Source organism: Balaenoptera acutorostrata, chromosome 20 (assembly GCF_949987535.1).
Source record: "Balaenoptera acutorostrata chromosome 20, mBalAcu1.1, whole genome shotgun sequence".
NCBI lineage: Eukaryota > Metazoa > Chordata > Mammalia > Artiodactyla > Balaenopteridae > Balaenoptera > Balaenoptera acutorostrata.
The window spans coordinates 12,941,711-12,965,539 of NC_080083.1; the positions used below are offsets into that span (position 1 = coordinate 12,941,711).

The 23,829-nt window shown below is 59.2% G+C and overlaps 1 protein-coding gene across 5 annotated transcripts; it reads left to right on the forward strand.

Annotated features, from left to right (window-relative positions):
* The first annotated feature begins 863 nt into the window (after positions 1-863).
* On the forward strand, positions 864-23,731 carry LOC103017725 (clustered mitochondria protein homolog). Of its 5 annotated transcripts, none has more exons than XM_057536415.1 (26): positions 864-1,079; positions 8,504-8,706; positions 9,543-9,714; positions 10,721-10,864; positions 11,064-11,188; positions 11,267-11,421; positions 11,503-11,628; positions 11,919-12,066; positions 12,241-12,333; positions 13,883-14,577; positions 15,638-15,861; positions 15,967-16,071; positions 16,191-16,291; positions 17,736-17,888; positions 17,978-18,040; positions 18,122-18,366; positions 18,588-18,672; positions 18,792-18,945; positions 19,031-19,170; positions 20,042-20,122; positions 20,211-20,336; positions 20,419-20,540; positions 20,819-20,912; positions 21,149-21,283; positions 21,365-21,438; positions 22,227-23,731. In XM_057536415.1, the coding sequence occupies exons 1-26, from the start codon at positions 980-982 to the stop codon at positions 22,411-22,413; spliced, it is 4,050 nt and encodes a 1,349-aa protein (XP_057392398.1). In that variant the 5' UTR covers positions 864-979; the 3' UTR covers positions 22,414-23,731. The 5 variants fall into 5 exon arrangements, with proteins under 5 accessions (XP_057392398.1, XP_057392399.1, XP_057392396.1 ...); XM_057536416.1 differs by having other exon boundaries at positions 15,970-16,071; XM_057536413.1 differs by lacking the exon at positions 864-1,079 and adding an exon at positions 5,036-5,171.
* The last annotated feature ends 98 nt before the right edge of the window (positions 23,732-23,829 follow it).

A 23,829-nucleotide genomic window follows, 5' to 3' on the forward strand; every position in this document is an offset into this window, starting at 1 on the left:
TGGCTTCCTGGGCCTGTGCAAGGAAGACTGTCTCACCCTCTCGGCTTGGAGAACTTCAGCTCACTGGAAAGACCTGGTAAAATGTCAGCTGGGCAGCATTCTCTGACTTCACTTCTCAGTCCCCACCAGGCCCCAAACATCTGAAAACATGAACTACTGTAGTGTCCAGGCTGTGGATTTAGCCTGGTCTAGCTAAAGTCTTGCTCTCTGTGTGACCTTGATCTTAGCTTCCTCCACTCAAAAATGGGGATAATGTGCCAGCGCGGATGTGAGGACTCATCTGGTGGCGAATGTCGAGGCCGCTGGCAGAGGGGAGCCCGTTGTGGCTCAGGACAAAGTTTTGTGGGCCCATCTCTGGCACTTCATCCCTATTAGCCACCCGCCACCCCTGCCTCTTATGACCATGCCCTAGGCTACCCTCCACCCCCTCCTCAAGAAGCCAGACGCACCCCCGCTCCACCATTTCGGGGACGGCAAACTCGGTGAGCAGGGCGCTGAGGGTCATATTAACACCGCAGATTAGACACCGTGTGGTCATTTGGCAGGTCTGCAATAGGAAGCCATTGGGGGAGGGGACTGTAAGCAACAGTAGTCCAGACAAGTCTCCACCCAAGGTCAAGGTGCCCGCCCGACGGGCAGCGAACCGCAAGGACTTCTCTCCGTAGCCCCGCCCCTCGAGGGGGCCCGAAGCCGTTCTCTCGCCAGAGCCAGGGTACGTTCCCTTTAAGGCGTTCGAGAAAGTCACCGCGTTGGTACACAGCGAACGAGGCGTGGCGTATTTTGTCCCTCGCGGGCCTTCGTGGGCCGGGCCGGGCGCGAGGGCGGGGCAAGGGAGCGGCGGTGGGGTCAAAGGCCTTAGCGCGCACCACGTGGGCCGGTGACTCCGTCCTTCCCGCAGCTGCAGAGGCGCGCAGGGCACTTGGGTTAGTGGCGCGGCGGGCGGCGCGGACAGCCAAGGCGGACGCCCGCTCCCGCCGCCATGGTCATCAAAACGGACGAGTTGCCGGCGGCCGCCCCGGCGGACAGCGCCCGGGAGCCCAGCTCGCAGGCCGGTGGCAAGGGGCGGCCGGGCGCGGCGGGTGAGCGGGGCCGGGGTCAGGGGGCAGCAGGGCGGGAGGCTGAATCGGGCCGAGTGGGCGCGGGGGTTCGGGGTTGCGCGGGGACCGCCGCCTTCCCTCCGCGCCTGGCTGGGTTGCATCTCGCCGAGCCCTCCACCGGGTGCCCCCGTCCTGAAGGTCACCTTCACTGTCGCCCCCGCCTGCGGCCCGGGCTTCACACGTGGGGTACCGGGGCGGGCAGCGGTGGCTAACACACGCGTGCCAGATCGCGGGGAGACGTGCACGCGCATGCAGTTTCGGGGTGTGCCGGCTCAGCAGACGGACGGACGCGGCGGCCCCACCCCCTACGCCCCCGGGCATGGGGAACTCTCCGGACTGGGGTCACTTGACACTTGTTCCGTCAAGCACCCCCTTCGCGTCAGAATCCCAAGCATTCCCTGTGCATAGGGCTGCAGCCTTGCGAGTTAGACTCAGCTTGGGACTTCTCAGGCTTGGTCTGTGGGAAGAGCGCAAGTTGGGGTATGTGTTTCGTGAGGGGGTTTCTGTAGTTCGTTCCCAGAGGCAAGGCTTTAACCCCAGGTCTGCAGGGTCTGATCTCCGTCCTGTTAGATGTCGGCCTGGCTGGCAGACCTGGGGGTCTGCCTGTGTATGGGGGCAAAGCCAAACTCCTTGGCAGGAGGTGGTGTTTGTGCCAGAACTTGATCATTAACCCGCCTTATTGCGAAAAGTGGGTCAGCCCAGAGTTGCTGTTTTTAAGGCAAAGGTCATCAGCATGGAGTCAAGCTCCCAGCTCTCCCCCGTGGGGCTGTGTGGCATTGGCTTTGGGAGTGGCTGCAGTTTTTCTCAGGTGGGGCCTGCCTCTCCCCTGGGCCTCCTCTGTTTGCTCCGTTCCTTCCATCGCATCTTTGACTACAGCCTTGAGGTTGGAAGCCCCTTCCCAGCCCTTGGGTTGTCATCTCCAAATCTTTCTCAGAGCCCCAGGGCTGGGCTGTGTCCCTCTCTGCCCTGGGTGACAGTGGGAGTGCAGAACTACCCATGCCTCCCACTCCGCATAACTCTCCTCAAAAGGGACTTGTCATCCTCATGTCCCTTCCCAGCTTGGGTGAGTCAGGACGGAAACAGGGTTAGGTGGGCTCTCTGACCCTGTAACTGATCATAGCCAGGTTAGCTGATGGTGGGGGATAGGTACTGTGGCAGCTTTGCTGATTGCCTAGAGAAGGCCAAGGTTTGGGCAGAATGACAAATGCTGATGACTCCAACCTGCCAGCCTTCACCCTGATGAGGCTCTGAATCAGTGGAGCAGGCTAGATAAGAGGAGGCTGATTTCCCCTTCAGCAAAGAGACCTGAAGAGATGAAGCGACTTGCCCAAGGTCACACAGCAATTCAGCATTTGGATTTCCAGCTCACAGCCAGGTTGCCAAGGCTGCCCTGGCCTGTCCCGCAGGAAGCTGGGAGAGGCGTGTTGGCTGGGGTCATATGCTGAGAACGTAGGGACTGAGGAGAGGGGAGAGTGTTGGAGAATTTCTCTGAGAGGGTCTGTCTGGGTCAACCTGGGTCAGGGGAGGGTACAGCTGTTCATTTTGGGGAACCTGGAAGCATACTAGCAGGTGGAACGTTGGCTCCCTAAGCCTCTGGGAAGCTTGTATAGAGCTAGGACTTGAATTATAGCCAGTCTGAATCTATTCAAAGGAGGAGGCCTTAATGGAGACCCCCAACAGGCCCTCACCCAGGCTTCTGACCTCAGAACCCAGCTCTGGAAGAGTCTCTAGTCCCCTTGAGGAGGTGATCAAGGCCTTTTGTGGGGGGACCAAGGGTCAGTTGCCTTGTAGGGAATAAAGCTACTTTTAGCGGTTAAGAGAACAGCAGGTTTTTCAAGTTCACGGTGGTGTGTCGAGTTCCTTCTGCCTAGGGGAGGGCTCCTTGGAGTTGAGGCCCAGAGCAGAGGGGAAGGGGGCTGGCAGACAGGAGAGGAGCTTGGGGGCTTAGGGGAGCTCCTGGACAGGACCCTAGAGCTCTTCTTTTGGGTAGGTCTGAGCAGAGCAGCTCCGGGAACACTGGACTCTCCCCAGACCCTGCAGACCTGCTTCTGGCCTGGGTGGAGATGGGAAGGAGGCCAACAGATGCCTACCTCCTTGGGATCTTCCTTAGGCTGCCTGTCCCCACCCCTTTCCCTTGAAGCCCCAGATTCCTGGGATAGGGTGATATGCCTTCTGAGGCCTAACTTGCTGCAGGAGACTCACCCTGCCGAGGTTTTGGCTAGGGCGGGGCCTGGCCCTGGCACAGTCTACTGAGTGAGGCCATGCCAGGCTGGGAAACGCACACAGGGGCCACCTGGGATGGCTTACGTTTCTTTTCTAACTCCTTTCAGCTGCCCATTGGGTCCGCGTTCTCCCAGGCCAGGCCAGGGCTGTGCTTTATCTCTTCATTCTGGTCTGGCCAGTGAAGACTTGGGGGCGGGAGGTGTATGCCATGCTGTTTGGGCAACCCCTTCCCATTCTGCAGAGGATCACCTTTCTCCTTCCCTAAAGCCCAGATCCTCAGGGGTGCCCCCTGGGGTAAGGAAGCAGGGGTGTAGAGGAAGGGGGTACTGTTTACCTGGTGGGCGCTGCAGCCTGGGGGCTGGCGCTCAGGCCTGGGCTTCGGTGTCTGACAAACCTGGTTTTTTTCTGACCTGGCTTGGCTGCCTGTTGCCTCTGCGAGCTTGGGCAGCTTGGTTACTAAGCTTCTGGAGCCTCAGTTTCCTCAAGTGAGATGGGCCGGTCGAGCTGATGGAGGGACCTGCTACGGGCTGGGCTTAGAGTGAACGTGGGCTCTGTGGTGACCAGGGTGGAGGTGGTTGTAGCAGCTACGCAGGGGTCACTGCCAGGCTGCTCTGCCCCCCCACACCCCCACCGCTTCTCCACAGGGCTGGGGTGTGTCTGGGGAGGGCGGCGGAAGAAGAGGGGCTCTGCTGGGGCCTGGCCCTTTGTGCCATCCGCTGAGTGTGCGCAAGCCAGAACCCTTGGTGGAGGGTGCGGGGAGCCGAGGGCCTGCTGGGTGCCAGCCCTTCAGGGCTGCCCGGAAGGGACTAGATGGGCGGGGAGGGGGCCTGAAGGGAGCCTGGCTACCCGCCCCCACCCTGGTTAGTATGGATGCCGGAGCAGTCCCGCCTGGGCCCTGGCAACAAGTCAGAGGCCCCGGGAAGGCGCCTTGGCAAGGCTGGGCATGTTCCTTGTCCACAGCCGCTCGGCCTTTGGTCTCTTGCTGCCAGCTCTGTTTTCCCCAGGGGAGAGACTTGGTTTTCTCCTGGCAGGGCATGGGCTGCTAGGGAGGGAAGTCGGAGCCTGCCAGCTTCTTGGTGGAGCTGGAGGCCTGGGGCACGGGTGCAGTTGTCCTCTGGGCGTCTGGGGTTAGGGTTCCCACCAGAGCTAGTGACTCTCAGGAAGGGGAGAACTGCCAGGTCACCTGCAGGGGGCAGCACGAACCAGAGGCCCCAGCCAGCCACTTGCCGCAGGAGGTGGGCAGGGTGCTCCGTGCAGCCGGTGGACAGGGGGGCGGCCACCTCATGGCCTGGGCCCGAGTCTGTGCCAACTGTTGCCGGCAGCCGGCTGAAGCGGTCCTGCCCACCCCCACTGGGGTTGAGGCCGAGGAGAGGACCCCCTTGCTGGGCTCTACCCCTGCCAGCCAGTCCCCAGGGCCCTCGATCCTGAGGGGCCCAGGTACCCCAGACGCTGGGTTCTCCTGCCCCGCTGACTGCTTCACCAGCAGTGACCCCCTTTTGGGGGGAGACAGGGGGGTGGGCCTGAGCACTGATGGCAGCTCCACCTGGGGTCCTGGAGCCACCAGGGCCTCCTGGCCCACGGCCGTCCTTCTGGCCGACCTTGAGCAGGATGCGAGGCAGGGGGAGTGTGCCCTTCCCAGGGCCGCCCCGGCAGGCCTGGCCCCACTGAAACCCGAAGCCAGCCGGATCTCCAGCCCTGGGCCGGCCAGCTGCATGGCGGCAAGGGTAGAGGCAGAGGCCGGAAGGAGGCACACAGGCAGTGCCGGGCCTGAGCTGGAGAGCTGGCTGCCTCGCTGCCATGCAGGTCCTGTGACTCCAGGACGCGGGAGAGGGCAGCCGCCGAGCACACCAGGTGGGCTGTGGGGACGGGGAGCCAAGTGGCTGGCCTCTGGCGGGGAGGTCACTGGGCCTTGATCCCGCTGTAGGGAGACCTTCAGGGTGCTTGGCAGGAAAGAGGAGGGGCAGGGCGGGCTGTCCTCAGGGGAGTGGAGGCCCCTGGGAACCAGCCACATTCCTTGGAAATCTGATAGGAGATTGGGTGCCCCCTGGGGCGGGAACCTGGAGCAGAGGTGCCTTCTGGGCGGGCTCCCTGAGCCAGGGACGGGGAGTGGGAGCTGTGGCCACCCTTGCCCTCCTCTCTGTCCTCCTGGCCCAGACTCAGGGAGCACAGGCCACCTGTCTGGGTCCAGGTCTCTGGTTTCCCACTTTTGGGGTCTCAGAGACCTCAAAGCTGCTGTTCTGTATTGGGCAGGGGCCCCCTCATCCTGAGGGCTGGTCAGCCCGCAGAGCCTTTCTCAAGGCCTCGGCTGGGGGAGGGCCGCCTCATAGCTGTCATCCCTCTTGCTGCATTTTGAAAACTGACCAACCACCACCCTTCTCCCGCCCTGCTGTCCCTCCTGTCCCTCCTGTCCCTCCTGTCCCTCCTGTCCCTGCTGTCCCTCCTGTCCCTCCTTTCCCTGTCTGCTGTGTCGCAGAGTCAGCCAGCTTCTCGCTTTGGGGCCGGCCGCTCAGTTTCCAGGGGCTTGGGGTCGCCCCGCCTCGGGCTGTGGGCTCACTTGAAGGAGAGGTCCTTGTGTGTCCTTGCGGTTGTTGGGAGTTTACCTTCAGGTTTGGAGCAGTGTGCTGGGGACGGGGGTGGCGACAGTTACTGAAGGCCCGCCGTGGGCCAGGACTGAGGGCAGCGCAGCCATGTGGTAGGGGGGCGCTCCAGGGTGGAATCCAGGGTCAGCTCTTGACTCTTGACCTTGGGCAAGGCACTGAACTTCTGGGCCTCAGACGTCCTTATTTGGGGGAAGGAGGAGGGGACTGTATCTGAGCTCCTGGCGGTTCTGTTTATCACTAAGTTGAGGGGACGCGGGAAGAGGGAGTGGCTTCTCTCCGCGTCCCGTTCCCGGTACCCCCCCCCCCCCACCGTGTGCCCTTACGTGTCAGGCTTATCTGGACTTCTATACATTTTCCGAGGCCCCTGCTCCATGTTTCTAGTAGGTCTGGGTAGAGCCCACATGGCTCTGGGGAGGTGCACCCCATCCCCACTCCTCAAGCTAGGTAGGGAAGAGGAGATGGAGTCTAGAGGGGTTGGGGTCCAGAGCAGAGCTGGGTGAGCTGACCTGTCTGGAGCTCCCAGATAAGCAAGGGGCCAGTCTGGCTGCCAGGCAGACCCTGGGCCGGAAGGCCCCGTGGGCCAGTTGGGCTCCAGGCGGGCCTGTGTTTTGCTGGAGGGTTTCTGCGAGGACACCCTCTTCTCCCCCACCGGGGGCAGGGCGGGAAGGGCTCTCCTCTGTTTCCCTTAGTGCCTGGGGAGAAATGGAAGGTTTTGTCACCTGCTCCTTCTCCCCACAACGTGTGAGTCGGTTGCTGGTCACAAGTGCGGGGCTTTTACAGTAATTAATTTAGTGCCTTTCTGTTGAGTGCGGGCAAGACAGGAGGAGGAAGATAGAGCTACTGGTGTGAACAGCCCCCCGAGTGCAGCACGACACTGCTGCCAGGGGTCATTGGTCAGGCTTCAGAGAAGAGAGTTTATTTCACCTAGGCCTTGATGGATGAGTAGGAGTCTGCCCGATGGAATGGTATATGGGGGGCAGCATAAACAAAAGCACAGGTAGGAGGGAAAGTGTGTGGCTTGTTCTCAGGCTTCTGAGTAGTTTGGTGTAGCTGCACCTCGTTGGGGAGAACTGGCAGGAGCTGAGATGGACTTTCGGCCTAAGATGTTCGGTTCCTGTGAGCAGTAGAGCAGTGGAGAGTACTAGAAGGTTCTAAGGGGTACCTTTTTTTTTTTTTTTTTTTGGAAGAGGAAAAAAGGCTATATTTATTTGATTCTATGGATTTTCACTTATTCCTATTAACCATTAATTATGCAGATTTACCATTAATTGAAACATTTTATCTTTTTTACTATGGTCACCTTTAATAACAACTTAAAAAGCACTTTATTTAAAAAAGGAGTTATCTATATTTACCAGAATTTCATTTGTAGAAGCATAAGTGTTGTCTTTGGATCACATTTAGCTACTCAGCTAAGGATATGGTCACACCATGAAAATGAAAATTACTTGTAGACTTTGGATATAAAACGTGAACAGTTCACAAAAGTTGATAAAAGAATTTGCTCCCTACAGCTTCAATGCCCTAGTTTTCTCAAAAAGCTCCTGATACATTTTTTTCTAAATCATACCCTAAAATAAACACTAGTTTAACAATTGTGTCATACAATAATACAAGCTTATTGTAAACACCTGGAAAGTACAGACTTTATAAGGAAAGGATTATATCACTCTTAATCCTGTTATTTAAGGAAAGCCACTGAATTCTGAGTCTTTTAGTCTTTCTACTGGAATAGATATAAATGTACATATACACACATAATTAGGACTGTAGTGCATGTTCTAATTTTTTTTTAATTGAAGTACAGTTGATTTACAATGTTATGTTAATTTTAGGTGTACAGCAAGTGGTATTCTTGAAATAGGGGAAATGGCCTGCAGCAGTCCTGTGACCAGTTTGGAGATTAGGTTGGGTGACTAGATAGGGACGGGGGGCGGGCATTCGCAGAGCAGGGGCTGGTTTGTGAAGGAAGATAAATTCCATGCTGACAAGATGAGTCTGGTGAGGCCTAAGGGATGGCCACATGTTGAAAAACTGGAGCGAGGCCTGGATTGGTCACGGGAGCTGGGAGACGGGAGGGCATTTGCAGTCACGGGCAAGGGTGAGATGGGAATGAGGAGAGGCTGGGGCCCAGGACACCCACAGCTGGACTGCCAGGAGAAGGTCAAGCTGGAGAGGGAAGAATAAGAGCATTAGTGTCCATCAGGGAAGAGGAGGAAGTGAGCGGTGGCGGGAAGGGGAGCCAAGCAGCTAGTTGCGTAAGGCCAGAGCAGACCCTCAGGTTTGGCCCTTAGGGTGGCATTGGTGACTCTGGGGAGAGTGGTCTGGGTGGCCTATTCACACGGCCGCCAGACTGGGGGCCTGAGGAGCAGATAGGAAGCGAGGGCCCGGGGTGTGGAGGCGAGTGAGCAGGTAGTAGCCTGCAGGTGTGCCCTGGGGTGCGGTGGGACCGGAGTCTGGTGCAGGGCCGAGTCTTGGGAGGACAGGCAGATGCCATTCTGTAGGGCTGTGTCCACCCTGGTGGGTGAGGCAGACCTCACCAGCGAGGCCCATCTGACTCAGCTCCTTTCTTGTCCCCTGCAGAGCTGCCATCAGTCATGCTGTTGAATGGGGACTGCCCGGAGAGCCTGAAAAAGGAAGAGGGGGCTGCCGAACCGCCCCGGGAAAATGGGCTGGATGAGGCTGAGCCGGGGGAGGAGACCACTGGACAGGAAGTCATTGTCATTCAGGACACGGGCTTTTCTGTGAAGATCCTGGCTCCTGGGATCGAGCCCTTCTCCCTCCAGGTGAGACGATAGAGGGGTACTGGGGGCCAGGGCCTGAGCCTGTTGGGGAGGATGAGGATGCAAAGCCAAGCTTTGCCTTTGCCCGGTCTGGCCCCATGTTGAGGCAGGAAACCGAGGGTCCTGTGCCTTCCAAGGTCACTCAGCTAACGTGGTGGACATGGGAGTCCAGGTTCAGGCCGTTGCCTCATTGCAAGGAGACAGATCCCAGCTGGGACTGCCAGCCCTGTTTGGGGATCGATATGGTAGTGGCTGGGTAGTGTTGGGGTCCCAGGGCTCCCCACCCTTAGGTAGGTCAATTCTCTGGCTGGAGTTTTACCATCTGTCTGAGAGGAGAGTGGTAGTGGGTGGTCTTCAAGAGCAGAGCCAACCCAGAGGTCTTGTAAACTGTTACTCACTGGGGAACCAGGTGAGGCCTTCTTGTGTCTTCTGGAGCCGCAGGCTTCAGCCCCAGAGCACACCTTCCTGAAGGGGGAAGCCATTTGCCCTGGGGACCTTGGCACTGGGCAAGGGAGGAGGCAAGATTGCTATTTTCTTTTCCTTGTTTTTACACCTCCTGCTGCTCTACTCAGGGCCTGCTCTTGGTCTGCAGGAATAGTTTAAGCCTGCGGGTAACAGGGCAAGGCTCTGTCCTGCACATGTGCATATACCCTGCACACACACACACACACACACACAGGTGCAAGTGGGCATGGTATGTATGGGCAGGGCCTGGAATTTAAAATAAAAGCCAAAAAGGGGGAAACAGTATTTGGAGCATTGACTTTAGGGACCCAGGTACTTTGGGCTGGGGAAGCGGTATGTTTTCACCAGGTTGGTCGGGGCCTTCTCCCTGGCAGGTGTCCCCCCAGGAGATGGTACAGGAGATCCACCAGGTGCTCATGGACCGTGAAGACACATGTCACCGCACCTGCTTCTCACTGCACCTGGACGGCAACATGCTGGACCACTTCTCAGAGCTGCGCAGTGTGGAGGGGCTGCAGGAGGGCTCGGTGCTACGCGTGGTGGAAGGTTTGTCCGGAAGTTGTGCGGCCTGCCAAGGGGGGGCATGAGGAGGTGGGGCCAGGCGGCACTCACCCCCACCCCACCCCTCCCTCTGGTATCTGGGTATCACTGTGTCACAGATGAGCGTGTGGAGGCTCAGGGCGGTATTGAACCTGTGGAGGCAGGAGAAGACAGGACAGGAGCACAGGTCTGCTTCTCAGGCCATCACAGGCACACCCTCCAACTTCATGGGTTGAATATCAGAGTCGTGATTTAAAAAAAAAACAAACAGTACCAGGCAGGTGCTTGAAATCAGCCCGTTCAAATTTTATAGAGATAAAAGTTCAGTCTCTTAAGGAAACTAAGGTTTCACGGCTCTTGAGCAGGGAAGTCAGGCCCAGTGTGGAGCAGTCAGCTGGCATGGTGAGTCTGGTTTGTTTGCAAAAAAATAAATAAATAAAACATCCCGTGAACTTAGGTTACCTGGGGAAAGGTGGCACCGCGGTTCTAGGCATGTCAGCCAAGGAGCAAATGTGGGAAAAATGTAACCCAGCTGCGCCCAGACTTAACCTAATGACGAAACCTCTGTCCTTCCCCAGAAGAGCCCTCATTGAAATTTCATGAAACATGAGTTGGGGAGCAGTGTTGCAGTTTGAGGTCCTGTAAGTCCTCAGGTCACCGCCGGCCAGGGCTGCCCTGGGAGAACTGGACTGAGCCCATGGGGACCTAGCAGCTGTGCCGGGCTGCCCACCCGAGACACTCGTGGGCAGAGAGCAGGGGGCTTCTGTGTGCACTTCCAGAGGCATTTCTTGTGCCCTTTCGCATAAGGTTCGTTGCAAACAAGGATCCCTGCCCACCAGCAGGCAGGTGTATGTGTTGAAAGCAGAATTCCAGCTTATGTGTTCATAAGGGAATTTGTAAGTGAAAGCCTAAAATTGAAAATCAAGACCACCCCTGGTAGTGCCATGGCCAACTTTTCTCTGCTGGGTGGATTGTTGCCCTGGTAACGCCCTGCCCATCCCCCTCCCGACAGAGCCATACACGGTGCGAGAGGCCCGCATCCACGTGCGCCACGTTCGAGACCTGCTCAAGAGCCTGGACCCATCCGATGCCTTCAACGGGGTTGACTGCAACTCCTTGTCCTTCCTCAGTGTCTTTACTGATGGCGACCTGGGAGGTGCGGGAGGCATTGGGGCTGACGGTTGGGCAGAGGGGCCGGGAGCAAGTTGGCCAGGGGCTGGTGAAGGGGCCAAGGGCCCGGCCTTCCCACCTGGAGGGAAGAGGGGCTGGAGGCACCCAGACCAGGGCCACTTGAGCTGGGGAGGGAGTTGGCCCCTGGGTGGTCCTGGGCTGACCACCAGCCTCGGGTCCCTCAGACAGCGGGAAGCGGAAGAAGGGCTTGGAGATGGACCCCATCGACTGTACACCGCCTGAGTACATCCTTCCAGGGAGCCGGGAGCGGCCATTGTGTCCTCTGCAGCCCCAGAACCGTGATTGGAAGGTGGGAGCAGGTCTCTTTTGGGGCAGGGGATCGCCACACCGGGAAGCCTGGCCCACTCAAGCTTGGCCATTCCTGCAGCCCCTGCAGTGCCTGAAAGTGCTCACCATGAGCGGCTGGAACCCACCCCCTGGGAATCGCAAGATGCACGGGGACCTCATGTACCTGTTTGTGATCACAGCCGAGGACCGACAAGTCAGCATCACGGCATCCACTCGGGGATTTTACCTGAACCAGTAAGTCCCTGTGCGAGCCCGTTCGGAGTCCATGGGCAGCTGCTTGGGACGCCCTGCACAGTGACCACCCTCTCCCTGCAGGTCCACAGCATACCACTTCAACCCTAAGCCTGCCAGCCCCCGCTTCCTCAGCCATTCCCTGGTGGAGCTGCTCAACCAGATCAGCCCAACCTTCAAAAAAAACTTTGCCGCCCTGCAGAAGAAAAGGTAGCACCTGGGCCCATCTGTCCCTCATCTCACGTCCCACGGGGTGGGTGAACCATACAGCCTGAACTCTAGCACTTCTGCCCTAAGCTGTGCCCCCAGCACCCCAGAGCTTCCTTCTAGGCAGCAGTCAGCCTAGCAGCTCTAGGTCAGGCGGCCGTTTGCTTCCGTCCGACTCTCCAGGGACAAAGCCTTGGTGGGGAGATGGCAGAGCCAGTGGGACCTTGGACAAGGGGCCCAGGGCAGGGCTCTGGGCTCAGCGGGCTGCCCCATCTCCCCTCTGCCCGCCACAGGGTCCAGCGCCACCCGTTCGAGAGGATCGCCACCCCATTCCAGGTGTACAGCTGGACAGCGCCCCAGGCGGAGCACGCCATGGACTGCGTGCGCGCGGAGGACGCCTACACCTCCCGGCTGGGCTACGAGGAGCATATTCCAGGACAGGTGCCTGCAGCCTGGCAGCCCACCCTTGGCTCTTCCCTCCCTTCCCCTGGTGGGCGCCAGGCTGGGTTCTGGGTGCTTGGGGGGCTGTCTGCGGGGAGGCAGGGGACGGGACTGCCCCGAGCAGGTGCTGGGGGCTCAGGTTGAGCTGGTGTCTCCCTCCCTGTCCTGCTGTAGACTCGGGACTGGAATGAGGAGCTGCAGACAACGCGGGAGCTGCCTCGGAAGAACCTGCCTGAGCGGCTGCTGCGAGAAAGAGCCATATTCAAGGTGCCCGTAGCCCCGCAGGCCTGACCAGTGGCCGCAGGCCCGCCTGCCACCTACCTGCTTGTTTTCTGTGAACAAGAGGGAAGCCGGGGTGGGCCTTCAGGGACCTTCCAGGGTGTCCTGCCAGCCTTCCGCCTCCTGGTAGACGACCCCAACTCCTTCTTCCGGCCTCTCTGAGATTTAGCGTCTGTGGGCCGGAACCGGTGGGGACACGCCTCCAGGACGGGCTGAGTGGCAAGGTCCATGACAGCTTCCCTCCCAGCACACCCACGTGGAGCCCTCAGCTGGACACACGTGCCCTACTGTGATATCCTTAGTGTTTTTCCTGAGACAGATGAGGAAAAAGCAGTGCTTTTTTTTTTTTTTTAATACTATACTGCCCTCTAATTTTTTTTTTAATAGCTACTTTATTTATTTATTTATTTATTTATTTATTTATTTAGCTGTGTTGGGTCTTCGTTTCGTGCGAGGGCTTTCTCTAGTTGCGGCAAGCAGGGGCCACTCTTCATCGCGGTGCGCGGGCCTCTCACTATCGCGGCCCCTCCCGTTGCGGGACACAGGCTTCAGACGCGCAGGCTCAGCAGTTGTGGCTCACGGGCCCAGTTGCTCCGCGGCATGTGGGATCTTCCCAGACCAGGGCTCGAACCCGTGTCCCCTGCATTAGCAGGCAGATTCTCAACCACTGCGCCACCAGGGAAGCCCAAAAGCAGTGCTTTTGAAAGAAGTTTATTTGAAATCTCCCATAATCTTACTAGAGATGATAATGGTAAAAATAAGATCTAAAGTCCAGGGTGCTCACTTTGCCAGGGGCTGTGCCAGGTGCTGTGTAGGCATTACCTCCTGTAATCTTCCAGACACCTTGTAAAGGCCGGTACTTTTATGTCACAGTTTTATAGATGAGAAAACAGGTCTGAGAGGTGATCCAGCCAAGATCACCTGGCACGTATTTGGTGATTCCCAGACCCACCCCAATCCTCACTCTCCCTTTTAATCACTAAGCTCTGCTCTCTCTCTCAGTATAAGTGTTATATTTTTTCAAAACTGGGGTTTCTTTTTTTAAAAATAAATTTATTAATTTTATTTTATTTATTTTATTTGTGGCTGCGTTGGGTCTTCGTTGCTGTGCACGGGCTTTTCTCTGGTTGTGGTGAGCGGGGGCTACTCTTCGTTGCGGTGCACAGGCTTCTCATTGCGGTGGCTTCTCTTGTTGCAGAGCATGGGCTCTAGACATGCGGGCTTCAGTAGTTGTGGCGCACGGGCTCAGTAGTTGTGGCTCGCGGGCTCTAGAGTGCAGGCTCAGTAGTTGTGGCTCGCGGGCTTAGTTGCTCCGCAGCATGTGGGATCTTCCCAGACCAGGGCTCGAACCCGTGTCCCCTGCATTGGCAGACAAATTCTTAACCACTGTGCCACCAGGGAAGCCCAAAACTGGGGTTTCTTGCCCTTTTCCAAATGTGAGGAAACTTTGTCCTGCTTACCTCCACCAGCCCTGGGCGAGCTTGGCCAGGCGGGATGAACCCCGCGGCTCTCTCACCCTCCAACCTCGGGCCCCCAGGTACACAGCGACTTCACGGCGGCAGCCACGCGGGGCGCCATGGCAGTCATCGATGGCAACGTGATGGCCATCAACCCCAGCGAGGATACCAAGATGCAGATGTTCATCTGGAACAACATCTTCTTCAGCTTGGGCTTTGATGTCCGCGACCACTACAAGGACTTCGGTGGGGACGTGGCGGCCTACGTGGCGCCCACCAACGACCTGAATGGCGTGCGCACATACAATGCCGTGGATGTGGAGGGGCTGTACACGCTGGGCACGGTGGTGGTGGATTACCGCGGCTACCGTGTCACGGCCCAGTCCATCATCCCCGGCATCCTGGAGCGGGACCAGGAGCAGAGCGTCGTCTACGGCTCCATTGACTTTGGCAAGACGGTGGTGTCGCACCCACGTTACCTGGAGCTGCTGGAACGCACAAGCCGGCCCCTCAAGATCCTGAGGCACCGGGTGCTCAACGACCGGGATGAAGAGGTGGAGCTCTGCTCCTCCGTGGAGTGCAAGGGCATCATTGGCAACGACGGTCGCCACTACATCCTTGACCTGCTGCGCACCTTCCCCCCCGACCTCAACTTCCTGCCCGTGCCCGGTGAGGTGCTGCCCGAGGAGTGCACCCGCGCCGGTTTCCCCCGCGCCCACCGCCACAAGCTCTGCTGCCTGCGCCAGGAGCTGGTGGACGCCTTCGTGGAGCACAGGTGGGGAGCCAGGGCAAGCGCCTGCATCCTCTGGTGGGTGGTCCTGGGGCCTGATCCTTGACGGGGGAGGCTTTGGAAAGTGAAGAGGAGCTAGCTCTGGCCCTGGTCATCCCAGCCCCATCCCCAGCGCCACCCACCGTGGCGTCAGGCTCCCCAACACGGACGTCCAAGAGCTTTATGTGGATCAGAAACTAGCAAGTGGCTAGACCAGTGGCTTTCAACTGACTGAAGCGGGGCTGTTCCCTCAAGGAGCACATGAAAATCTGCTTGGGTGTTTTTTTTGTTTGTTTGTTTTTAAATTTTATTTATTTATTTATTTTTGACCGTGTTGGGTCTTCGTTTCTGTGCGAGGGCTTTCTCTAGTTGCGGCAAGCGTGGGCTACTCTTCATCGCGGTGCGCGGGCCTCTCACTATCGTGGCCTCTTTTGTTGCGGAGCACAGGCTGCAGAAGCGCAGGCTCAGTAGTTGTGGCTCACGGGCCCAGTTGCTCCGCGGCATGTGGGATCTTCCCAGACCAGGGCTCGAACCCGTGTCCCCTGCATTAGCAGGCAGATTCTCAACCACTGCGTCACCAGGGAAGCCCTGCTTGGGTGTTTTTGAACATCCCAGTGCCAGGGCCCTGGAGGAGGGGCGGGGTTGGGGTCCCTGCTGCTGGCGTTTTGTGCTTAGGGGTCAGCCCGTCAAATGCCCCAGAATAATCTCCCTGTCAGAATGCCAGGGGTGTTCCTGGCGCTCTCGAGAGCCCTGGCCTGCGTGTGAGCCCCCCCACACCAGCTGTCCTCTTCCTGTCTGGGAAGATCCCCATTTTTGCTGTGACCTGCTGCCGCCACCTGGTAGTATTGCTGGGCTGGCACACGCACACGTGTGTGGACGCTTGCACACTGGATGGGATGTGTCCCCAGGCCGGCAGGGTGGCCAGCCCCAACATCCGTCAACCCCAGCAGGGCAGGAGCTGGGGCCTGGCTCAGGTCCCCTGAAGCCAGCAGGAAGCTACCAGAGCAGTCACGCTTCTACATACCCCTCCTCCATTCCCTGCTCTGCCCCATCCTCTGTGCTCTAGGTACCTCCTCTTCATGAAGTTGGCAGCCCTACAGCTGATGCAGCAGAAGGCCAGCAAGATGGAGATCCCCCCGTCACTGGAAAACGGCGACCCCCCATCCTCGGAGTCCAAGCCTAAAGACCCTCCAGCACCCGAGGTGGGAAGTGAGGAGGAGGGCAGCAGTGCTAGTGGCCTGGCCAAGGTGAAGGAACTGGCAGAGACCATCGCCTCGGACGACGGGACAGGTGGGGCTGCCGGGGCTGCCAGGGGAGCCCGGGCCAGGGGAGGCTCGGCTGCTGCCCCACCGGAGCGGGAGTGGGGCTACCTCCTAATGGGCCGTGTCTCCACAGCAGACCCTCGCAGCCGGGAGGTGATCCGCAACGCATGCAAGGCTGTGGGCTCCATCAGCAGCACGGCCTTCGACGTCCGCTTCAACCCCGACATCTTCTCGCCAGGTGAATGGTCCTCTAGGGCCCCAGTGCTGGTGGGCCTGCTCGCCCACCGGAGGTCTGCCGTCTGTCTGGCCACCCGCCTCTCTTCTGCCTGGCTCACGCCTCTGCTCTCCCTCCCCCAGGGGTTCGCTTCCCGGAGTCTTGCCAGGAGGAAGTTCGGAACCAGAAGCAGCTGCTAAAAGATGCCGCTGCCTTCCTGCTCTCCTGCCAGATCCCCGGCTTGGTGAGGGCAGGGGTGGGACGAGGGACTGCCCAGAGGGTGCTGTTACAGGCCCTGGGGCCTCATCCATCTCCGACTCTGGAAGCTTGTGGAACCTTTGCGGGAGTGACTTAGGCCTGCTGACCTGCAAGGCAGGCAGGGTGGAGTTCTCCTCCCCAGAATGGGGCTGCTGACACACAGGGGCCAAGGGAGGCATCAGGTTCTGCTCTGCGTGCCCTCCCTTGTAGGCTGGCAGCTGGGGTCTGGTCCTCTGAGCCCCCGTGTGATGGGATGGCTGATAGAGGGGCTGGGGGCATCTTCACCCCCACAAGCTTTGTACATAGGCCCTGTGTATGTACATGGTGCTTGCTTCCCACTAAGGCAACCCTGAGCTTAGGTGCCGTGCTGTCCCCCGATCTTTTTTTTTTTTTTTTAACATCTTTATTGGAGTATAATTGCTTTACAATGGTGTGTTAATTTTTGCTTTATAACAAAGTGAGTCAGCTATATGTATACATATATCCCCATATCTCCTGCCTCCCACCCTCCCTATCCCACCCCTCTAGGTGGTCACAAAGCACCGAGCTGATCTCCCTGTGCTATGTGGCTGCTTCCCACTAGCTATGTATTTTACATTTGGTAGTGTATATATGTCCATGCCACTCTCTCACTTCGTCCCAGCTTACCCTTCCCCCTCCCCGTGTCCCCAGGGCCATTCTCTACATCTGCGTCTTTATTCCTGTCCTGCCCCTAGGTTCTTCAGAACCTTTTTTTTTTTTTTAGATTCCATATATATGTGTTAGCATACGGTATTTGTTTTTCTCTTTCTGACTTACTTCACTCTGTATGACAGACTCTAGGTCCATTCACCTCATTACAAATAACTCAATTTTGTTTCTTTTTATGGCTGAGTAATATTCCATTGTATATATGTGCCACATCTTCTTTATCCATTCATCGGTCGATGGACACTTAGGTTGCTTCCATGTCCTGGCAATTGTAAATAGAGCTGCAGTGAACATTGTGGTACATGACTTTTTTTGAATTATGGTTTTCTCAGGGTATATGCCCAGTGGTGGGATTGCTGTGTCCCCCGATCTTTGAGCTGAGCCTGCTGTGCTGGCTGCCCCAGGCCCCTGCGAGGTGCAGCACAGCTGCAGGGTGAAGCTGTGGCCCTGCTTCTTCCTCTGCAGTCACAGGAGAGCCTGTGCAGCTCCCATATCCCTGCTTCCCTGCCGTGTGGGCCCAGCAGTCACAGGGGTGATGGTGGCCTGTGCAGAATGCTGGGGACAAGATCTCACATCCTTGCCGCTGCTTTGTCTCCTTCCCTGTTCCCGAATGGGAGCTGGGGTCTCAGTCCCCTCCTTCCCTCAGGGCCTCAGGATAGCGTGAGCTCCCTTGGGAAGACCCAGGGCGGGAGGAGGCAGAGGCCCTGGGCTTCGGGGGCCTGACCTGCTGCAGCCCGCAGGTGAAGGACTTCGCAGACCACGCGGTGCTGCCCATGGACGGGGCCACGCTGGCCGAGGTGATGCGTCAGCGCGGCATCAACATGCGCTACCTGGGCAAGGTGCTGGACCTGGTACTCCGGAGCCCGGCCCGGGACCAGCTGGACCACATCTACGTGAGTGGTGCCCAGGGCGGCTGTGAGATGGCAGGGCTGGGATGGAGGCCTGGGGCCTGACCGACACTCCCCTCTCTGCACCCTTGCAGAAGATCGGCATCGGAGAGCTCATCACCCGCTCTGCCAAGCACATCTTCAAGACGTACTTACAGGTACTGCACTCCCTCCCCGGCCCGGGTCATGGGCATGTCGGGGAAGCCCGGGTGGTGACACTGGTCCAACCTCCCTTGCAGGGGGTCGAGCTCTCGGGGCTCTCGGCTGCCATCAGCCACTTCCTGAACTGCTTCCTGAGCTCCTACCCCAACCCCGTGGCCCACCTGCCCGCCGACGAGCTCGTCTCCAAGAAGAGGAACAGGAGGAGGAGAAACCGGCCGCCAGGGGCAGCGGATAACACAGCCTGGGCTGTCATGACCCCCCAGGAGCTTTGGAAGAACATCTGCCAGGAGGCCAAGAACTACTTTGACTTCAGCCTCGAGTGGTACGTGAGCAGGTGCAGGGGCGCTGGGCTCCCGGGCAGCGTCCGGGTCCTCCGTGGTCGCTGGCAGTGGAACGGGGAGGGGAAAGCAGGGAGCTGTGGAGGACTGCTTGCTTGGGGAAGTGGGGAGGGGAGCTGGGAGGGGGCTCGGGTGGAGAGGCAGCTGTGGAGAAGGGGGCAGAGGGGTGTTGGGCTGCCTGGGCCCACCCGCCGCTCCTCCCCAGTGAGACCGTGGACCAGGCCGTGGAGACCTACGGGCTGCAGAAGATCACGCTGCTGCGGGAGATCTCCCTGAAAACCGGAATTCAGGTGGGCCGGCTCAGAGCGTCCTGCAGGGCTCCCGGGGCCACGGGGGGAACTGGGTGGGGCGGTGCCGGCCGTTTGAGCCTGGGCTGAGGCCGCCTGTGGGTGTTGGGCTGGGTCCCCAGATCCTGCTGAAGGAGTACAGCTTCGACAGCCGCCACAAGCCCGCGTTCACGGAGGAAGACGTGCTCAACATCTTCCCCGTGGTCAAACACGTCAACCCGAAGGCTTCAGACGCCTTTCACTTCTTCCAGAGCGGGCAGGCCAAAGTACAGCAGGGTGCGTGCCAGGTGCAGCCGTGGGGGGTGGGGCCCCCACTTCCCCCCGGCCGGCTCTGACCTTCCACCCTCGGGGTGCCCTGCAGGCTTCCTGAAGGAGGGCTGCGAGCTCATCAACGAGGCCCTGAACCTGTTTAACAACGTGTACGGAGCCATGCACGTGGAGATCTGCGCCTGCCTGCGCCTCCTCGCCCGCCTCCACTACATCATGGGCGACTACGCCGAGGTAGGCCACACGCACCCTCTGGGCCTTCAGCAGGGGCCCGGGGCCTGGTCTGGCACCATGGGGGTGGAGGGGGCAATGGGGGAACTGGGGCTGCGTTCTCACCACTGCGGCAGTAGGAAGCAGGAGTCCAGGCAGGTGGAACTGGAGCCACCCTGTCGCCCCAGGGGCCCGGGATGCTGCTTACCTCCGGGCGCCCCCAGGAGGAGCAGGTGGAGACCCGGGGAGGTGCTTGTTCTGCCTGTACGGCTGCCCGCCTCCCCTGCCCCCCCCCCCAGCTCCCCCACTTAAGAGCTGTATCCTGGGGAGAGCTGCCGTGCCCGTGGACAAAGTGGGAGTGATGGCAGGGCCTCCCTTCACAGGGGTGAGGGAAGGGTAAATTCTGACTCAGTACCTAGAGCCCTGTAAGCACCAGGGAAGCTGCTTGGGGTCTGTGCTGTTGCCTGTACCATCCTGGGGCCTGGTGGCATTCACCTGCCTTGTTGGCCCCGGGGCTTGAGAGGCTGTTTCCTAGGCCAGGTGCACTGTAGGTGCCCCACTCCCCACTCCAGCCATAGGACTTCTGTTTTCTTTCGCCTGTGTCTGCCTTTTTTTATTACGAATACTTTATTTTTAGCACAATTTTAGATTTGTATGCATGTGTTGGCATAGATTAAGACAAGTGTTTTAAAATGTGAAGCAGCCTCAGAGCGGGGTGTCGACTTCCATGGTCACAGCAGCTGGATTTTGACCACTCTTCCGCTGCCTTTGTGCAAAGTAAAAATAGAAATTGCAGCCAGAGGTGAAGAGGCCGAGCTGCTGTGGAGGCTTGTGGGCCAGGCAGACTGGGTGTGGGGCGGTACCACCCGGGGGTGACAGCCCCCCACCTCCCTAGGCCCTCAGCAACCAACAGAAGGCTGTGCTGATGAGCGAGCGCGTGATGGGCATCGAGCACCCCAACACCATCCAGGAATATGTGAGTAGCCACCGGGGGCACGGCCTGCAAGGTGGGTGGGACCCCTGGCCGCCCCGGCCTGACGCCGCTGCCCCCGCTGCCCCCGCAGATGCACCTGGCCCTGTACTGCTTCGCCAGCAGCCAGCTGTCCACGGCCCTGAGCCTGCTGTACCGCGCCCGCTACCTCACACTGCTCGTGTTCGGGGAGGACCACCCTGAGATGGCCCTGCTGGACGTGAGTACTGGGGAGGGGCAGCAGGACTAGCCTCAAGCCCAGGGGAGCGGGAGCTGACCGGGGCCCTCCCGACTGCCCCCAGAACAACATCGGGCTGGTGCTGCACGGAGTGATGGAGTGTGACCTATCGCTGCGCTTCCTGGAGAATGCGCTGGCCGTCAGCACCAAGTACCACGGGCCCAAGTCCCTCAAGGTGGCCCTCAGGTGAGGCTGTGCTGGGTTAGGGGACTGGGAGGCCCCGGGCCACAGGGTCCCGGGAAGTGCTTGCATTGAGGGCGGGCACGGGATCCAGCACTCTGTCCTCCATCTGACTCCTGAGGAAATGTCTCTCAACTTGCATCTCTTCTCTGAGTTCTGGACTTGCCTTCCCCCTTGGAAAGTTCCCAGAGTGGGTTCTGGGATAGCCTGCACACCGCCCTTCCGTCCCCACCGGCCCATTCACGTCCCTCCCTCGCCTCCCCCTGCGCCGTGCCTCCCTGCAGCCACCACCTGGTCGCCCGGGTCTATGAGAGCAAAGCCGAGTTCCGGTCAGCCCTGCAGCACGAGAAAGAAGGCTACACCATCTACAAGACGCAGGTGGGCCACAGCGGGGCGGGGAGGGGCGAGGAGGGGCGGAAGGGGTGGGGCTGCGGGCAGCCCTGATATTTTCCCTCCCCCTGCGGCTGGGCGGGGAGGGGCGGGGAGGGGCGGAAGGGGCGGGGCTGCGGGCAGCCCTGATATTTTCCCGCCCCCCTGCGGCTGGGCGGGGAGGGGCGGGAGGGGCGGAAGGGGCGGGGCTGCGGGTAGCCCTGATATTTTCCCGCCCCCTGCAGCTGGGCGAGGACCACGAGAAGACCAAGGAGAGCTCCGAGTACCTCAAGTGCCTGACCCAGCAGGCCGTGGCCCTGCAGCGCACTATGAACGAGATCTACCGCAACGGCTCCAGCGCCAACATCCCGCCCCTCAAGGTGGGTCCCCGAGCGGGGCTGGGTGGGCCGCTCCCTGGCCTCCCGGCGCCCAGCCAGTAGCTCAGCCTCCCTGCCCCTCAGTTCACAGCCCCCAGCATGGCCAGCGTCTTGGAACAGCTGAACGTCATCAACGGCATCCTCTTCATTCCTCTCAGGTGAGGCGCCCCACCCCCGCTTGGAAGTGGGCCTTTATTTTTCTTCTTGGTTTTTTAAATATATGATACATTGACATGGCTCAAAATTGAAAAGTATAGCCAGTGGCAAGGAGTTCCTTGTGAATCCTTCCAGAAATACTCTGCATAATTGGGCAAACACAGATTTGTAACCTTTTCTCCCCTTTTTTTCCCCAAGGCGCAAAATTGTAGCGAGCCATGCACATAGGTATTTTTCTCTTGCACTTAATCTGTCTTGGCGATCGTTTTGTGTCAGTATGTAAAGAGCAGCGTTGTTCTTTCTCTGGACTCCTGTTCTGTCAGTGTAGGGACGTGCCTTAGAGCCGGGCCCTGAGGGTCCCTGTGCGGCTCTCACAAACAGTGCTGTCTTCGAAAGCCCCTCGCGCCGTCTCCCTCCCACCTGTGTGGGGCATGGGTTTGGTCAGCGCAGTGTTACGGCATTTACAGCGTATCTGCTCTGTGTTGCACCTACACCTATTTTTTTGGGTGTAATCAGCTATAGGAGCGGCCGGGGTGCAGTGGGTTTGAAGTGGGCGTGAAGACTGCTGGGAGCCAGGCCTTAACTGGAGGCTGTCAAGTGTGTGTAGTTCTTACTTTTTCAGCGCTCGGGGGCCTTTCTGTTTGCGGGAGGGAAGCACTTGTTCCACACGTGTGTCTCACTGCAGAGAGCACAGAGCCTGATCTTGCTCTAAGTTTAAGCAGAGCCAGTGAGGTGACGGAGGGCCCAGGCCCACTCTGATACCCACCCTTCGCCCCGTCCTTCTACTCAGCCAAAAAGACTTGGAGAATCTGAAAGCCGAGGTGGCGCGGCGGCACCAGCTCCAGGAGGCCAGCGGGAACAGGGATAAGGCAGAGGAGCCCATGGCTACTGAGCCAGAGCCAGCAGGGGCCTCAGAGGATGCGGCCTCCCAGCCCGCAGCTGCCAAGGACCCTCCTTCCCTGAGCTTGCAGGGGTAGGAAGGGAGACACAGACGGACAGTCAGCCAGCTGCCCCGTTACCCAGCGATCCAGACTCCAGGAGAAGGGGGCGTGCCCTGCACATCAGGAGAGGCAGCAAGTCCCTCTTCCTCCACGCTTCCAACCCCACCCCGCCCCCAGCATCCTCCTGGGACCGTGGCCTGCCCTGCCTGACCCTCTGAAAGATGTTCTTGCACTGGTTCAAAGAGTATACGACTCAGAGGCCTAATCGAAGACACGTGAATGGAGCGCGTGGGCATCAGTTCCCTGCTGGCGGACAGGTGCCCCCTCGGGCCCCCCATCCTCAAGCAGGTGTGCGCGAGTGTGTCTGTGCCTGCGAGTGTCCTGATCCGCCCTTCCTGACTTGTACATAGCCCCGAGCCGGTTCTGAGTGGGTGGGTGACGTGCAGGTGAGATTTCTCAGGTCATTTGTATGTTTGACATTATGGCTGCTGCTTTTGCTGCCACTACCCCCGGGCCCGACCTGGCTGAAAGTCCAGGTTTGAAGCCGAAAAGGGGAGCTTTCCTGTGTCCTGGGATGGGGAGCCAGAGCCCTGTGGCAGGGCTGGACGGTTGGGGAGCACTTTATGGCGGGATGAGGGCCGCAGCAGCTTTACTAACCACGGGTGGGCCTGGCCTGGCCCGGCTGTGCTCGGGGTGGGGAAAGGGTTGGGCAGCGGTGGCTCCCCAGACACCCCTGTGCCCAGCCCCGGCTTGTCGGCCCTTGGGCCCCAGCAGGAGGTGCTGCCTTCCCACTCCCTGCACCCCAGCTGGGGTTAACCTTGGGGTACAGTCTGAATGTATCCTTCTCCCCGTTGAACAACCTCAGCTGCCTAACGCACAGTGGGGTGGGGGGGGCTGGGGGACCTGGACCGAATCATGGATCCCGGGGGAGATGTCACAGATACAGGAGTGACTGTCCCTTGTTTGTGGAGCTTAGCTCCCTACCTGGTCCTAGGACACACAGGCACCTACAGAGAGGAGCTCTGGGAGTGGAAGGGAGGGGGCTGCAGAAGGTGGTGGGCCCACAGGCCCGGCTGCCCAGGCCGCTTCTCTGGGCCTGCTGTCAGAGCCCTGGCAGGTGGGCGGAGACGGCCACCCTTGCGAGCTGGAGGGAGTGGTCCTGCTGCTGGGGCCTCCGCCTGCTGGCTCTGCGGGGAGCCGCTGCCGGGTATGGTCTGTCCCAACACCTGGTTTCAAAGGGAGTGGGTGTGAGCTAGCAAGCGAGGCATCCCCACAGCTGATCAAGAACTTTTTCTTGTTTTTAAACCATCAGTCTTCATTTCACATTGGAATAAAGTGAGTTTTTGAAACCTGCTGTCCCAGCCTCTCCTGTGTGTTCTGTACCAGTCTTGTTTGGTTGTGAGAGCTGTTGCCAGAAGTGGTACTAGTAAAAGAGTTTAAAGCACATGAATG